This window comes from Natator depressus, chromosome 9 (assembly GCF_965152275.1).
Source record: "Natator depressus isolate rNatDep1 chromosome 9, rNatDep2.hap1, whole genome shotgun sequence".
In the NCBI taxonomy this organism is placed as follows: Eukaryota; Metazoa; Chordata; order Testudines; family Cheloniidae; genus Natator; species Natator depressus.
Window position 1 is genome coordinate 35,944,276 of NC_134242.1, and position 18,469 is coordinate 35,962,744.

The 18,469-nt window shown below is 42.2% G+C and overlaps 1 protein-coding gene across 1 annotated transcript in view; it reads right to left on the reverse strand.

Moving 5' to 3' along the window:
* LOC141993997 (guanylate cyclase soluble subunit beta-2-like) overlaps window positions 1–15,888 on the reverse strand; it is a 31,304-nt gene extending 15,416 nt beyond the window's left edge. Inside the window, 11 exon segments of the mRNA XM_074963920.1 lie at window positions 180–500; window positions 2,715–2,931; window positions 5,466–5,569; window positions 7,566–7,677; window positions 8,549–8,769; window positions 10,584–10,683; window positions 11,073–11,233; window positions 12,461–12,555; window positions 13,564–13,637; window positions 15,513–15,572; window positions 15,574–15,888. Coding sequence (XP_074820021.1) covers window positions 180–500; window positions 2,715–2,931; window positions 5,466–5,569; window positions 7,566–7,677; window positions 8,549–8,769; window positions 10,584–10,683; window positions 11,073–11,233; window positions 12,461–12,555; window positions 13,564–13,637; window positions 15,513–15,572; window positions 15,574–15,693 — 1,585 coding nt within the window. The 5' untranslated portion in view covers window positions 15,694–15,888.
* Between the last annotated feature and the right edge of the window lie 2,581 nt (window positions 15,889–18,469).

An 18,469-nucleotide genomic window follows, 5' to 3' on the forward strand; every position in this document is an offset into this window, starting at 1 on the left:
GGTGCCACTCGGAGCACTGGCATTGTACTTGCTGAATGGGCAGCCACCAGAAAGGGGGGTATCATTGAGGCTACATAGTTTGCACATCCCTGGAGCCAGCTCTGGATAACAGCACAGTTCCCAAACCTAGTATTAAGGACAGGGCTGCTTTTTTAAATACACATATCCTATTCATTCACCTGCCTCAACTCGTTTCCCCTCTTTTAGCTGGTTGGCCACGTGCTTTGGAAGCATAGCATAGAGCAGAGCTTCGGTCTTTTTCTTCTCTTCCTCCAGGTGCTTTGAGAGTATCCGCAGTTCTTCTTTCTTCCTCTCCAGCTGGTTGGAGAGCTCCATCTCAGCCAGCCTTTGCTGGTTGAGAAGAATCAAATCCCTGGTAACGTCATGAGGTGCTATGTCTGCAATGTGCATCTGTCTCTCTTCCAACTCATGCAAAGTGCGCAGTAAAGGTGAGCAGAGATAGAGCATGCACTGCAGAGACTCCATCCAGATCATCTGGCCTGTTTAGAACAGGAATTGGAAAAGAAAGTGAGGACTTTCAACAGCCTAGTTTTAATAGTATGGGATTCTTAGCCCTTAGGACAATGGCTTATCTTTAGGTGTATGTCACCTTGGGGACTGTCAGGGTTTGTCTGCACTGCAGTTAAAAACCTTTGACTGGCCCGTGCCAGCTGACTTGAGCTCTCACTGTGGGGCTGTTTAATTGCAGTGTAGATGTCTGGGCTTGGGCTGGACTCTGGGCTCTAGATCCTGCAAGGTGGGAGGGTCCCAGAGCTCAGGCTACAGCCTGAGCTGGAATATCTGCACTGCACTTCAACAGCCCCATAGCCCGAGCCCCGCACACCAGAGTCAGCTGGCATGGGCCAGCCGCTGGTGTCTAATTGCAGTGCAGACATACCCTCAGGTCCTAGAGTTTCTGTCAGACTATGACGGACGCTGTGCTGTGCTGTGCTGTGTAGGAAACAGTGGCTTTTTGCAACCGAAGGTGGCTAATCCTGACCCATTCTATCTTCTCTATACTAGAAACCACTCTCCTCCCTTAGTCATTGCTTACAACATGCCTGTCAAAACTCCCATTGACTTCAGCGGAGCCTGGATTTTCACCCAGAAGGTCTATGGTAGAGTCAGGCATTGAACCCAGATTTTCTGAAACCCAGTCTAACGGCATATGACCACCTTTCCTATGAGAGTTTCTTTCCCTTTGACAGTATGCTTGATATACTATATGTTTTTACTTCATCTGTAGGCACAGGAGAGAATTATTGAGTTTTAATGGTGACTTGCAAGGGGGAAAATTGAGCTTGTGCTCTTTTTTGCTTCTTTATGATATATAAAGAATGCCTGAAGGATGGGTAGATTTTTCTTTCTTTCTTTCTTTCTTTCTTTCTTTCTTTCTTTCTTTCTTTCTTTCTTTCTTTTTCTGCTTGCTTTCTGTGTTAGAAATTCAAGTCTTATCTATTGTGTTTTTCTTGAAAAATTGTATGGACAACTGGAGAACTAACAGGCTTATGACATAACAGATACCATAGAAATTCAATGTAAATAACTGGGAGGAAATGTAATTTTCACTCTGACTGTTTAGAACTCCTTGTTTTGTTAACATCTTTTTTACTCAAACTCCCAATACACTTCTGAAACCTTCCAAAAGATCTCCAGCAAAACAATGTAAGACCAGATTTAACATGCATGATACTTCTAAGACAAAACGTGAGCAAATACATTTTTCAGGCCTTCTTGTTTATATCTTAAAGAAGCAAAGTGAGGGCAAAAACACATTTTTTCCTTTCCTTTTAAATATACACTTTGTTGCAACTAAATGGACCAATCAAAGCGCCACTCAATACCATTCTCTTTGAAGGAAAACCAATCAAATAAAGTGATGTCTTTGTCACAATAATTTAAACTGTTCTGTATTTTTAAGTAAAGAAGAAAGATAGAAATGAGAATCAGAAAGTATAAATGACTATAAACAAAAGTGAAACTGACTATTCTTTGATTGCAGTGGGCAGGAGGCAGTGGGAGGGAGAGGGAGGAGTGGCTCAGTGGGGCTGTCAGTGGGCAGGAGGCGCTGGAGGGGGGGAAGCTGGCTGCCAGCGTAATTTTTTTCCATGGGTGCTCCAGGGCTGGAGGTACTGAGAGCAGAACTTAGGTCACTGGGCCTGGTCTTGCACACCCCAAACTACCAATGAAGGGGATGGTCTTGGCTGTGTGCTGGGGATATCCACTGGGACAAGTGGGAGGGGCCATGGAGTGGCAGCAGAACTACTCAGCAGAGATTGCCTTAACTTAATGGCTAAAATAGCTTCTATTTTATCATCCTACCACATACACAACAAAGGAGAAGGACCAGAGGGTTTGTGTAGGGAGCTACCTTCTCATTCTGCCCCTGCTCACTATCTACTTTGCCCCAAGAACTCAGGAAGCCCCTAAAAAGATGGGTTCCGTGCTTTGGGGTGAGCACTTCTATGCATCGCCAATACCCCAGCCTTCCACAAATGGAATCTCATTCGTTCTGTTGCCAGAAAACCCACAATACCTGCAGAGGGAGGGGCAGGCATGAGTGTATTAAAGTATCACTCATCTTTCCTATACTATACAAACAGCTGGCCATTTATTTGTCTAATGCAGGGAGGGAGGAGAAATCAGCTAATTCAACTCTACAGTTATTCTTGATTTAGCAAGAGCCATTTATGTTCATTGAAAAAATTATGTACCTCTCAGCTCTAGCATTGGACGTTGTTTCCATGACTCTGGCATCATCTCTCTCCTAGTCCGGAAAACAAATTGACTGTTGATAAACTTCTGAACGCTAGAGATGGTGAATGTCACTTCTGGGTGCACGATACTGAAGTAATGATCCAGGCGAATGCCCATGGTCTGAAGGCCAGGGACAATCTTTTGAATGCTCACACCAGATTGCTTTACTCTGAGCTTAAAAACAACATGGGCCACAGGTTACATTTCAGGTCCTCTTTGGGATCAGCTACCAGTCATCTGAACCACCATTTGCAATATATGATCACTGTTTTCAAATGGACTTAGCTTCACACAGAGCCAAACAGTCAACCATCTCATGGCTCAGGTACATGGCTCATTCCTCCGCATTGCTTCTGTCTTATAGAATAACATAACATAGAACTAGGAAAAAGCGTTATAAAAACGTATATATGTTTTGCTAAGATTCCAAACTTTAATCTTCAGCGAAATATCAATTATATTCAAGTAATGAGTCTGATCTTTGTCTTGCTTACACCAATGTAAGTCCTGTGCAACTCAATCAATCCCAGTGCAGCTAAAAACCAGTGCAAGTGAGAGGAGAATCAAGTCATTTTTCCCTCAATGCTATGCAGTAGAACATCAATGATTAGTAATGAGAAAGCACTGAGTGATCAGTTCAGTTCAGCTCCATTCTGTTATATGAATCATTTTTTCTAAGACTTATTAAGCTCCTTCCTTGTCTCCCCACAATTCCTGGCTCCCTAGGGTGTATAGCAATGTCATGGTGACTTTGGAGAAAAACGAATTCTAACATTAAAGAGGATTATATTATGTTTGTTTCTATAATCTGCCATGCTGTGATCTCTTTTCTGTTCCTCATATGGCCATGGTTTCACATTGTGGTGGCTATGGTAGTGGCAGCAGATTTAAGCTGTTTTCTGTGATTTTCAAAATGATTGTTATAATCTTAAGTTTTGTAAGGGACATTCAGCATTTGGGATGGGTGTTTCTAGAACCTTTTTAAAAGATATACCACTCATTATAGTTAAATACTATAATTACAAAAATAAATTAACCAGTCAGCCTTTGCCAGGAGCTACCACAAAGGGAGATCTGAGAGATATCACAGTATTGACCTACACTCAGAATAGAAAATAACTGTGGTGGCAAATGTGTTGGCAAATACTAACTTTGTAATGGGCACCATTGACCTATGGTTACTTTCTTTGGCCGTATCTTTTATCAGTTTTTAAGGGTTTAAGAGCTGTCTTTGAAACTGATGATAATATGACCCTAATTTCAGCAGGGCCTGGGACTTTCTCCTCAACAAGCAATTCACTTTCCATGACTATGTTAAGTGCACCCCAGCTGAGGACCTGCCCCAACTGATGGGAGCAAGATCTTATTCTGCACAAAGAATCTGGTTGCAGTGTTGATAAGATGCCTTAAAAGGCTTAAAACCCCTGATTTTCATTCACCATTTACTACATTATGAAGTGGGTCCCATCAACATTTTGAAACCTCTGTATCTAGCCCAGTTGCAGGAACACATCCCATAAGTGGCTAAGTTATTTGCTTTGCTTACCCTACCCACCCACATGCTCTCTTTCTCTCTCTCTCTCTCATCCATCCATCTCCTATGTGAAGCCAACATTCTCTGCAGAGCATGAGAGTAGAAAATTGAGGAGCTTGCCAGGGACCAAGATAAGGGAAATTAGCAAATCTAGGAGAGTTCCCCAGCACATAATCGCGGCAGTCAGTGGGAACGGAAAAGCTGCTCATACCAGTCCCCTTGTGGCAATACGTTTGTGAAAGAGAAATGGCTCAGAGTCCTGCCATTAGGAGTGAAAAGAAGCTGGGTTCCTCTTCCCAGGGGATGGGGTGGTATGCCAGTCACCTGGCGGTGTGTCTGGGTTTTCCTAGAAGAGGAGCCCTTTGCTGCATGCAGAGTCTCACTGATCAGCCAGGCTCCACTGAAGTCATTGGGTGAACAGGAGATTGTGAGTGGGAGATGTAAAAGGGAAGTCAGATGCGAGTGCTGGGCTGTCAGGGGAGAGGTCACTTTGCTAGGGAGTCCAGGAGATAGGGAAAGATGTTGGAGAATCCAGGAAACTAATGGGTGTTTGATGATTGAGTGACTGAGAATGATGCACCATGTTAGCATGTGTGCAGCCACTTCACACTCAGAAATCTCAGTGAATCCCCTTGCAATGCAGGAGACCCCACTTCAAGTCCCCCCTCCAATTGATGAGAAGAAGGGATTTGATCAGGTATCTGCCACCTTTCAGCACTAACCACAGGGTTATGTGATAATCTGATGTAGGGCTCCCTCAATCTCTCCTACTGAAGTTGTTGCACTTTAGTTAAATAATTAAATATTAACTGGGTCAGAGAGAGAGTGAGAATCACTCCATAGCCAAGTGGTTAGTGCACCGGGTGAGCCCTGGGCTTATGGTTATAAGGAGGTTCTCCTCCCACACACACACTCCCTGGCCATTTTGTGTGGCGCTAGATGGCCTCTGAGCACATCTACTGGATCAGGCCACACACAGGAGTGAGATAGAGGAAAACCTATCTTAACACAGTTCATGGATTGCTAGCAGAGATGGGCACCTATCTCTATGAGTGGGATGGGGTGTAGGACGCAACCCTGTCATTGCTCAGCATTGCAATGCCTAAATCCCTTTGTGAATCTGGGCCTATATGGCTTGTGTGTGTAAAACTTACTTACCAGGTACTTGCCTTACCTCTTCATCAAAAACAATATGGAAAGGAAGTCCATTGCAAAATGTTTTTGTATCTATCCAGAGGGTTGTAGGATAAGCAGGATCAAATCCTCTCAGAAGTTTACCTGCAGTAAGATAAATCTGAAGCTTTTGATCATATTGTAGCTCAGAAAAATAATTAACAGGATGATGTGAAACAATAAGGTAAATCAATATGAATAATGTGTGAGTATAGATATGTGCAAATTCTAGGTGTGGTATGCCGTAGATAAATATAAAGCAGCTCATCCATTTCAATTTTATCTGGATGAAAAAGTTTAGGTTTTTAAACCCAGAAAAATATGAATTTTTACGTGTGTGAAATTATGCAGAAAATAGATGGGTACCAGTGCAGCTCTGTTAATATTTCAGATACTATAGCAATTGCCACTGCGATATTCACACCAAAGGGTATATAACAAAGGTGTTCAATATAGTCTGCCAGCTGCTTATGGACACTCACAGTGGAAAGGTTTAGAGACACAGTTTGCTGTCCCTTATGTGCAGAAATCTGGTCCAAGTAATGGAGAACAAAAGGAGTGTGTGTGAAACATTCCTTGAGCTTTTCCTGAAAGCAGTTGCTTTGTCTGTGGGAAGGTAGCAGCTTGCAACCAGAAAGGTGATGTTTTCATATTACATGCTGAGCACAAAGCATGTAGATTAAAATGTCAAAAGTGCCTACATAAAACACATGCCCAAGTCTTGTTGATTTTCAACAGGTCTTAGGCACCTCAGTCACTTAGGGTATGTCTACACTGTGATTAAACACCTGCGGCTAGCCCTTGTCAGCTGACTCAGGCTTGTCGGGCTCGGGCTGAGGGGCCGTTTAATTGTGGTGTAGATGTTCAGGATCGGGCTGCAGCGACCCATCTATTTTCTACATAAAGGTACATCTCCAATGCAATTAAACAGCCCTCCAGCTGTGAGTGTTTAATTGCAGTGTAGGTGTACCTTTAAGCAGTTTTGACTATTTTACCCATATAACAATAAACAATCTCTGAGAGTGGGGAAATGCATGATTATTACTGCATGGTTTATAGCTAAGCATTCTCCAGTAACCCATAACTATCAGACTGCTGGTTATTTCAAGTGATCTATTTTCAAATGTCTGTCATTAGGAGCAGAGGAACAAAGGTAGCAAGTTCTCCGGTGACTATGGAGAGAAGGGGGCTAGATTAAGAATGCAAGGCCTAATTTTCAGAAGAGTTGAGGTTCTGCAGCTCTAGTTGAAGTCAGTGGGAGCTCAGCATCTTTGAAAATCAGACCCTTGGAAACTCCAACAATTGACGAGCTGTTACAAGTTAACACAAGGAATCAATTTCTTTGATTTTTAAAATGCAGTTCTACTTCAAAAAGTGATAAATGGCAATTTTGTACTCGGCAGATCTGCTCGTTCTGTATATTTAGAGTCATATAGGTTGATGCTAGATTCAGACATCAGTTTTCACTCCTATTAGCCCTATTGAACCAAAACAGCTATGGGAAAGTGAACTGGATTCTAATCTTTGTGGATCACCAACAGAATTCAATCAGCTACCCTTGAGAGAACTTACTGATACCTATTGATACACAGGTGTCACCTAGGGCATTAATCAGACAGCATTATACTTGCATAGCTGTAGCAGAGGGTATAATTTGACCCACAGCACCAATACAGTTGCTGATGTTTGAAAAGGAAATAACCCAGTTTGAATCAGATCTCAGGTTGAGCTCACAAGGCTGGCAGCTAGAAAACCTTTTATTTTATTTTATTATTTATAAACTGAGACTACTTGATCTGGAAATCATTGTAATTAAACATGGAACTCCATGATGCTGTTTTTACAGAAGTACTTTTCATGTATAAACACACTCTAAAGATGAGACACTTTAACACAACCTGCTGCACTTGAGAATGTGCTGTCAGTAAGCATGTTTCTTTGTCCACAACTTTGATGGAATACGATATTCTACTGAAAGGATAGAGGGAAAATATGATTGGTGAGTAGTTAATGGAAGTGAAGTTATGTACGGCTTATAGAATACTAAATTAACAGTATTAATAGATGATGTCAGATTCCCTTTGAATGATCTCCCTCTTACCTCTTCCTAGTGTAACGATTCCTCTGATTGTTTCCCAGTGATTTTTCTTGGCAGGACAAATAGAAACAAGGCTTGTTCTGTCTCTAATATTATTCAGGTTTTTTTCAATATCCTGTGGAATAAACCCAATCTGAACATTCAACTCTTTTTTCAGTTCTTAAAACTCTAGCTCTGAGGGCCAAATCCTCATCAGGTGTAAATCAGTATAGGACCACTAACTTCAAAGAAGCTATGCTAATTTACACTAGCTGAGGATCTGACCCAAAGAAAAATACTTTAATGGAGATAAAAAAATATAAAGGGCCAAATTTTCAAAATTCCTTGACCCCAGCCTTTGAACTTAAACTGAGACATGCAAATTTGGTAGTTCAACATACAGTTGTCTGTGGTGTACAAGATGTTGCACACCCAGACAGTCACAGATTTGTACAAATGTCCAAATCAGATACTTAGCATCTACCTGATGTCCATGTGCAAATTCCATTTGTGCAATCCAAATTTAGGATCTCAGAAATACATGCCCAAAAATGTGGGTATGCACATGAGGGTACGCACACTGCAAGCTTAGAGGCAGCTTTTGAAAACTTGGTACCTACATTTATATTTTTATACCAGACTAAACAAATAACTGCAAATAAATCATGTCAAACTTCCTAAGTTAGTTCCCAGAGGCTCAGGGCCTGAAACTGTGCAGTGATTAGCCATCCTTACTTCTTATTGAAATATTTGATTTCCTACAGATTTTAATGGAAGCTGAAGGCATTCAGTAAATTGCAGATTGGACCTGCAGGACCCAGTCCTGCATATTATTCTGTGGAGTCAGTGGGATCTGTCTACATGAAGTAACTTGCAGGATGGGAGCCTTAAATGGTAACAGCAGATTCATCTAACATATTTTGGGTAAAAAAATCCCAGGTACAATATATATTAATGAAAGATATTTATTTCCCTGACATTTATTTATAGGAGGAACTTCAAAATACCTCTTTATTCAGTTGTTTCTCAATTTGCCTTCCAGAGTCAGCAATGTATTGTGGTGAGGAAGAGAATTTATTTCTCTTTTTGTATGAAAATACCGGTTTTTGAGTGACAAGGAAAACTATATGTTCTTTTTTCCCAGTTCTTTCTTCCTCCTCTGTTTGATTGACTATTTCCATTGAAATTTCAGTGTTGAAAAAATCCAGGGCTGCTGCACCAATGATTCCTGAAAGGGAATAAAAGACAAATTTCTGCAGCGAACTAAAACCTTCCATTGTAACAAATATCTGTGCAATGCTGTGTACTAATTCTAGCATTTATACCTAACTTATGCAGTTTTGAGTGTTTATATATAAAAAATCAGAAGCGCAAGATGACATGATGACTCAATAACACTAGGTACTCCAATGTGTACATTTTGGGCTAAATCCTCAGCTGGTGTAAATCAGCCTACCCCCAGTAATTTTATATAGCACAAGGGCGATTTACACTAGCTTTGATGCGACGTACACCTTGGGATGTTATGAGACATATTTAAGTATCAACATAGCAAACAAAGTTAGTTCAGAAGATCTGTAGAATCTGAAAAATTCTCTAAGGACTGAATTGAGCCTTTAGACAGAGCCATAAATAAAAAGGGGTTTGTAGCTGCACTACCCTAAGCAGAGCGCTGAGGAGGAATTGTGACTCAGAGACACCTCTCTGATTCGGAATCCCTGCAGAGCTCCCATTCGATGTGGGGAGTGGAGGGGGAAGAGTGGTAGTTTGCATCATTTTCTGCTTTGGCTCTTCTTCAGACACTGCACTCTGCTGATGGTAGCCTCCCCATCGCCTCGCCTCAATCAGCCTGCCTCATCCTCGCCCATATGGGCCCAGGAGAGTAGTATTGGGCTAGAAGGCCCTGGTCTCCCACCCCCCTTTCACTCCATGCCTAGATTCAAGATCCAAACATGTCCTGTATTGCTAGGTTGAGGGGTGCTTTGAGGCTTTACTCGTCTTACCCTCCTGTGCGGATTAGTCTCAATCTATCTGATTGTCATGCATGTACAAAATGTTTTCCTTTGTAAAACACACTGCAGCTATTTTCTAATATGTATATTTAGACAGATTATAAAGTTTTGCTATGATTCTTCCTTTTTATTTTGAATAACATTTTACACAGTCTGACCTTGATTATGTACTCAAGGGGAATTTTCTCTCTTGAAATAAGACATTGCATCAACATACATTATTATTGCTTCCATTTGTACTTAGTAATATGTGGTAGCTGAGTGCAGTATTATACAGTGACAATGATCTGAAAAATTATTCTGAATTTCTAGAGACTGGTGAAGTCTCAAATCGCTATACTTTCTGAAATATCAAAAGGCAATGGGTATTCATAAAGGGAGAAGCTTTGATTCCCATTTGAGATTACAAGTTCCTTTGAAGGGGCTTAATCATCTAGAGGTTACGAGTAGGGATCTATTTAGTCATAGCACAAATTGTGAAATATAGTGATTCTCTCAATGTTCACATGGATCAGTTTCTGAGTGAAGATATAGATTCTTGCAAATGATAATGGAGAGCCTAGTGCTGAATTGAGTCCAATGGCAGTTTTGCCTGGATATTCATTGCAGGATGTCTCCGTGATCCATTTTTAACATCTCTCCTCAGATTAAGTGTCCTTTATACTCCATTTTAATGATTTTAGGGTTATGAGATATTGAGAACTAGCACATAGGTGGACTCCATAATGCATATCAGCAGTTTCAACTTCTTCCATCATAAAAATCTGTATGTTTTAGAACTGCTATGACAGGACAGACATTAATGGACTGCTGTTGCAGAATTGCTGAGCACCCCAAATCCCACTGAAGTCAATGAAAGTTGCAGATGCTCAGCATCTCTGCAAATTAAACCATAACAGTAAAATATTTAAAAGTCAATCAAGATTCTGTCGGGCTGTCAATTCTCATCCTTGTGAAAACTAAGCAAAGAATAGCTGCAAATGTATGAGTCTATAGATGTAATGCATTACTAGCTCAACTGCATTATTACCTGGAACAATATGGCAGAGACCTCTTCTATCTGAGTAGTAATGTAAATGCATTGACCCATCTTCATTCTTTTCTACCCTAAAAGAAGGTGCATTCATCTCCTGAAAATAATAATAGTTAAATAGTTAAATATCCTCTATCATAAGGAACTAGTGCAATAGCAAGCTCTATAAAAGCACCTTGTATCTTGTCAAAATAAATAGTTATACTTTATAATGCTGATCTCATTTCATTTGCATGTATCAGAAATGAAGGATCTTTATGTTAGAAGGAAATTATACCTTTTATTTGATTCAAAGTATTGAATAACTTTACATCTAGTATTAAGGATAACTTAGAATAGCTGACTTCTTTCCTCACTAGTGCATCAGAATAATTAATTTCAGTGCACAAGAGGGATGGTTGTAGCACAGTATTTTGTTGACACATTGGTGTGTAAACCCTGGCAGGGTACATCCATATCTGCTCAGTAGTTCTTACTTAAACTTGCCTGATAAGAAAGAGACAGGTAGCTATGTAATGCATCCAAGTTCTCGATGAACTCGTAGAGATTTCCGCCCAAAGTTCTCAGCATATGGTCATAGCCTGACCGTTTGCAAAATTCAAAGAAAAACTCTCCAAACTGCTTCAGAACCATATCAGGGGGGACATCTGGCAAAATAAAGATACCTTAATTAATTAACATGACAGACGTGAGAGTTCGAACAATGCTGAGAAATGGACTAACAATAAATGCAAAATGTTTGTAAAAAAGGTAGGGAATGTTAAGAAATGTGTGTGTAACACACAGCAGAGATCAGGGAGGGTGAAAGTACAAAGCTCTCCTTTGTACTCTCCCTACCCTGGGATCTTGTGTGCATTCCTGGGCTTAACTGGGAGCATCCTGAGACCAGCTCTAGCTCACTAGCTGTTAGCCCCAAGAAGCTGAAACCACAGATGGGGGATCAGGGTAGTGTAGGGGCATCCCATCTTGCCCCCTTTCCTTCAGCTATGACCCCATATGTAACAGGAAAGGGACATAGGAGCCCCTATGCCACCAGAATATCCTCCTTTCACTGAGCTGTTCTTCCATCCATTGCTTACTAGGTTGGCTTGATGGCAACACAGTGCAATGCAACCATGCTACACCCAAATATCCCAACCCACAAGTCTAATTTGGTCAGTCTTTTGAAATGTGTTGATCTCCAACTAGCAGCAAAAGCCATGGCTATGTATTACGCATCTTTATTGTATATTATTTTTAAAGAAAAGTTGCAAAAAAAAGTTATATGACTGTTACAAATGGAAAAACATGTATTTTCTCTAGCTGTCCCATTGTCTAAAATAGAAAACAAAAAAGCCATCTCCAGTACATGTCTGAAATTCTAATGTTTTCAATATTAATTCTTAATACTGTTCTCTGACTCTGTTCTCCCCATTGGTGCCTGGAGATGAAAACTGCACCTCCCTGAACCCTGGGGCTGCAGCCATCTTCTTGGGAGAAGGGCAGGCAATGTTTTCACTATTGCCTTCCCCCAAAAGGGTAGATGGGGAGGATGGTCTTAAACAGAGTTCAGGGCCCTGTAGGACCCCATACTAGTGGAGGGTGTCTGGTCAATTAATCCTAACTAACATTACCCATTTTGGGAGCTCCAAACAGTGGCCTGCTCCAAGCACTTTTTATCATGAGGTTGGTGCAACTGCCTTCTGGATGGACTTCCCAACTCTGACCCTGCTCCAGTATAAGCAGGTATAACCCAAGATCAGCTTAGTCCCTGGTTTATAGAAAGCCCAGTTACACTCCTGTTGAACTCATTTGGAAAACTCCCATTGACTTATATGGGGCACAAGACCTCAGAGGATTGGGCCCAGGTATTGTTTTGTATTGCATTGACATACCTAACATTTTGCAGGCTTTGTCAATTAGCTGCATTGTGATCTCATCTTTGTAAACTTCAAAAGTCAGAAATGTGTCCTGAACTCCTGCCTGGATTCTGAAACAAAAATGAGATTCATGTTGCAATATCATTCTAAACAGAATACGTTTAAGACCCAGCTGGCATCCCTTAATCACAATTCTCCTATTTGCACCCCTCACTGTGGTACCTGAGAATGACCCTTCCCTTCATTAATGTTAACTGGATAGAAGAGTACCTGTTGAGGACAGAATCTAAACTTAGGGCTCAAACCTGCAACCTTTGCTCATGTGAGAGGTCACATTGACATTGGTGAGACTTAAGTACATGCCTAAGTGATTGGCTGAATCACGATGTATGCTGTACAAGGCTGATCGTATTATTTATTATGGTAGTTCCTATGAACCCCAACCTCGTATTAGTGCTCCATTGTGTTAGGCACTGTACAGATGACAGTATTGCTTTTGCTTTTGTTTCATTGGTTTACTGTACATTGTGGCACATTCTGATACATTCTTGGTTCCCTGTGGGCCTGAACCAAAACCTATTTGAGTCAATGGGAATCTTTCCATTGGTTCCAATGGGCTTTGGATCAGGCCCTGTGCCTCTTCGTCTCTACATTTGCTTTATTTTTATTTCTTTATATTATGTAAAATTTCATAAAGCTTTTCAAGTTAAAAAAAGAGAGAGAGAAAGAGAGAGAGCAAAATCAATGTTTTCTATTACATTTAATTACTTTCCCCTGAGGCTCCTAGATGAAATTGATTTCAAAATAAGGGTGGCTTCTATTCAGCATAATTACTTTTCAATAATGATACAATGAGCCAGTGTGTCTATTGCACACATGTCCCTCGGACAAAACGTCATCCTTCATTATTTGGTCTAATACATGAAGTAATTAATATCCTAGGATAAAATGTTGCAGTGTAAAAGCCTTGACTTTGACTTAATAGGTATTTTTAATGATTGCTTACTGAATAATGAATACTTCAGCATTCATTCAACAGTGAGAGATTGGTATTCTGTGGTACTATATTCGTCTTTATACTTTCTCTTAATTTATTAAATTCCATAGGAATGAGTTACCTTAATTTTTCCCATGTTTCTTCACCATATTTTTCAACCACCAAAAACTTCAGGCATGTGTTTATAAATCCATACTGCAAAAATAAATATAGGAATATAGAAAAATTATTTACAAAAGTGCCCTTGAATCATGCAAGCCCATAATATTTTAAATTCCACTGTTATAATATAATACAAAATAGAGAAATAACACTTTGCACTCATTTAGTTCCTTTCAACCAAGTCCTTTACAAAGTTGTGTATTATTTATCCGTACATTTTAAAAAAAAATTGAGGGTAAAAAAAATTCTTAGTCCTGTTTTATAGATTAGGAAACAGGCAAAAGCAGGCTAAAATCTGTTCTGATACACTGATGTCAATCCAGATTCACTCCCATGGAGTGAAAGGAGTTAGTGCAGATTTAAATCAGTGTAACAGAAAGCAAGATTAGCCCCACTGTTGTCTCAATTATTGTGTATGTGTTTATCTGGGTACCTATAAAATGGAGGTGACAGTGGATTAAAAAGGTGAGTAAACATTAAGTTATACAGATAAATAGTAACATTACAGCAATAATTACCTGAAGTTAGGGGCAGCTTTTTCAAATTGGAGACTTAGCCAAATTCACATGGGCATGATCCAAAGCCCACTGATGTTAATGTTAAACCCACCTGTGAGAGGAATGGGGTTTGGTGTAGGCCCATGGTGAGTTGGTGTGAGAATGGGGACTGCAGGGCCCAGTCGGCCCTCCAACCCCACTGCTTAAAATGATTAAAATCACTATTTTAATATTAGAATTTACTTAGAAGAAAAGGAAAGTCCTCAGTAAGCATTTCTGCCACATTTTTAAATTTTCACAAAGAAGGCCTGATCCTGCATTTCTTCAGTATTATCATTATACAGCAGGCAAAACCTGCAGAGAAGTCAATGGGAATTTTACTTGCTGCAGGTACTTGACAGAGCAGTGGGATACTGCATTGCTGCTGTGCAGGTCAATGGAAAGAAGCATCATTTCTGGGATTTGAAAAAATGCACGATATTCACCAGAATGATCATTATAGGGCTTGTCATGGAAACACATGTTTAAAGAATATATATATATATGTGTGTGTGTGTGTGTGTGTTAACCTGTCAAAGTTAGTCACATAAATTCAGCGCAAGAAAACTTGTAAATCCACAGAAGCTATTCTGTTTGATTGACACTATTCCCCATAAGAGTTATGTCGCCTATCAGTAGTTAATGTGCAGTCCACGCCACATCCAGGCAGACATTTGCATCTTGGCCAATGAATAACTTTCTAACCTTAATAAAGTGCCCATCACTCTTTTCGAGGGACCTGCTCTAAATGTCTGTCTGTGACAGGTCGGTTACACCATCTCTCTATTCTTAGCTCAGTGGTTTGAGCATTGGCCTGCTAAACCCAGGGTTGCCAGTTCAATCCTTGAGGGGGCCATTTGGGATCTGGGGCAAAAATTGGGGATCCGTCCGGCTTTGAGCAGGGGGTTGGACTAGATGACCTCCTGAGGTCCCTTCCAACCCTGATATTCTATGTCCAATGCTGCATTTCTGTCATCCCCAAACCTCAAATTCCTATCAGAAATTGCCTTCTCCCCCACCCACCGCGCTCTGAAAGTGCCGGGTAGTGATGGGACTATTACAGGGCAGGGTTTGTCTAGAACAGTGGTTGACCCCGCAATTACGCTCTAGCTCCAGGTCCCTTCGGGCACTGCAGTGACGAGGAGCCTTTCTTTTGATTTCGGTTAAATCTGGCCTGTAGGTGGGATGGGGGATCTTTAGCCACTTCCAGAGCTGTTCCTGCGCTCCGGGCTGTACCGCGAGAGGCGAAATGCCAGATCTGCCCTTCCACAGACACCCCCTAAGCTTCCCCGCCACGCACAGGGCAGGCTGGCTGCTGACGGGGAATCCCCCAGTGGGGCCGGGGGTGGAAAGGGACCCAAGCGCCACTCACCATCCTGGCACCGAAGGCGCAGCGCTGGATCCCGCTGATCTCACCAGAGCCGGGCCCCTCGTTTAAAGAGGCGAAATCCCCCAGGACAGAGAGGGCTGCCCCGTCTCCATGGTACCTCGGGGTCCTCAGCGGTTCCCCTGCTCCGCACAAGCAGAGAGAAAGGCTTTAAGTCGTGGCCCATTGGCGGGCAGCCGTCCCCTAGCAAAGCCTCAGCAACCCCGTTCCCGGTGAGTCAGGCACCGCGACGGGTCTGGAGTCTCCATCCTCCCCACGGGCAGTCAGGAGCCGCCGGCCATCCGCAGCAGGGCGGCGATCATCTCCCCCCAGCGGTCCGGGCCGGAGGAGCCGGCTCATGCTGGAGCTGCAGCGCCTGTCTCCCTCCCCCGCAAACGCCCATCCGCAGCTTTTCGGGCTTGCTGCCCCTCCGCAGCCGGGGCTGGGTGGGTGCCGATCGCTTGGCGCTGCGCTGGGCGGCGCTGGGGAGCCCAGGTCGCTGTCCAAGGGGCGCGGGTGCTGAACTCCTCGCTGCTCCGGAGCGAGCCCCGGTCATTCAGCCCTGCTGCCAAGGGCTTGGTGCCCATTCCGCCGTGCCCAGCGAAGCCTGGGGAGGGGGAGCCCCGAATCTGCCAGCCCTGACTGCGGCTGCCGGAGAACAGAGCCGAGCTCACAGGGGCGCGACTCCCTCTGCCCCTGTCCCGAGCTAATTCGTTTCACATGCGGCATGTGTACGAGGCTTCTGCAAGTGGAGTGGGCACTGCCGGGGCGCCAAGCCGACCCCATAGAAAACCCACACTTCTGCTTCAAAGCAAACACGGAAGCGTGGAAGACGGCAGGCTTCGGCAGGGTTCTTCACTGCGCCTTGCTCTCTAAAAAGGGCTTTGTTTTTCCTGGCCTTCCGAGCCGCTTGTACAGCAATTAATTAGGCAGAAAAGGAAATTTACCAGCCCTTGCAGGAATGACAAGTAAGCCAGTAAAATGCAAACGAAGGCCCCATTACGATGGAGTTTTTCCAGTGATGTTTTTGTTTTCCTGATCGAAGGTATCTTATCGCAAATTCTGGCAAACACCCTTACTGAAATCCTAAATTACAAGCTAAAATCCACATGGTTTGATTAACATAGCTAAGAAGATCACCGGGCTTGCAATGCTTTTTTAATGACTCATAGGTAATTGTCATTAATAAGCCAAGTATTGTATCAAAAACATTCACAGTGTGTTTTCATTCAAAGGATACTCAGATTTAGTTAGGAAAAAAATATAATGTAAAGCTTCTGCATTGGACTTATTGCTGCAGTTACATGGGGTGTGAGGGATAGCTCAGTGGTTTGAGCATTGGCCTGCTAAACTCAGGGTTGTGATTGTGAGTTCAATCCTTGAGGGGGGCCATTTAGGGATCTGGGGCAAAAATTGGGGATTGGTCCTGCTTTGAGCAGGGGGTTGGACTAGATGACCTCCTGAGGTCCCTTCCAACTCTGCTATTCTATGATTCTAAGGGTTCTTGTAGCATTTATACACACATGCCACATTTCCTGGTGCACCATCAAATATTTATTTAAACATCGACCTGTAATAGAAGGCTGTTAATCAGTGTAAGAGCTAGAACGAATGCATCCGATGAAGTGAGCTGTAGGTCACTGAAAGCTTATGCTCAAATAAATTTGTTAGTCTCTAAGGTGCCTCAAGTCCTCCTGTTCTTTTTGAGAACATCTATACTGAGCTCCACTGTGAGCGGTACAGAGGCGATCCGAGTTTTGTGCGCGCAAGCAATTTTTCAGTCAATTTCATGCCTTGCCTTTCACGCTTTTACTTCACACTGTAGCTGCCTTGCCTCTTGTTCGCTGAGCCATAGATCCCTAGTCTGTAGATGTCGGTACTACTAGCTGAGAGCCAGCTACCTTCCATAAAGGCCCCAGGACGGAGCACCATGGAACTGATTCATTTCAGTTGTTTAAGGTTATAAAAAGGGGTTGCTAGTTTGCTGCTAAGCATCTGGGAATGATCACGCTCAGGTAAGTGTGACACGACGTTCCAGTGTCGTGACACAACAGATCTAGCGGATACTCCCGTTATTCTTTTAATCACAAACATTACTATCAAGGCAAACATCGCATCTCTGTCCTAAGTCCTTAAAAATGTCCACTGTGTTGTAACTGAGTTGTGAAACAAAACCTTGGCAGTTAGAGCACACCATGAAATTGCTGTAAAACGGAAATCAATAACATTTTAATGTAAATACCAAAACCAAAGTGAGAGCATTATACATAGCTGGTCTCTGGGGTTACATTGGTCGTACGTTCGATGTAGGCGTTATGTATAACAAATAAAAAACAGGTTAGAATTAGGAAGAAGTTAAATTCAACCAGCTGGGCCAAATTCAGCTCTGGTGAAGCTTCAGTGAAATTAAATTTGGCCATTATATTTTGTTGTACATGAACGCTGAGGGTTCTTGCTTTCAAAGTAAATAGCCAGCAAAAGGAGAAGAGATTTTTCTAACAGTAATTTCAACCTATTGAAGGGGGTTTATAAAGCTGCATTCAGCTACGAAGAATACAAGCGTATCAGTGAGGCAGAACCGTAGAGCAGCAGCATATGTGGCAGTGAACTTGAGTGTTTCCCTTTTGTAACTGGTCTTTTAAAAGCATAAAAGTTACTTTTTGCTGACGTTATGTATTCAGTTCAGTGGTTGCTCCTTTCCTGTTTCGCAAAGTAATTCAAATGAAGTAAAACTCCTCCGACCTGATGTTTTAAAACATCAGTCTTACTACACTATTCCAGCCAAGAGAGTCAGTTTCTATTATTCGCAAAAAGAAAAGGAGTACTTCTGGCACTTTAGAGACTAACCAATTTATTTGAGCATAAGCTTTCCTGAGCTGCAGCTCACTTCATCAACTTCTTTGTAATTTGACCTCTAGAGGGCGTCCCTTCCCAATTTTAAATTTAGAAGCGCACTGCAGGGG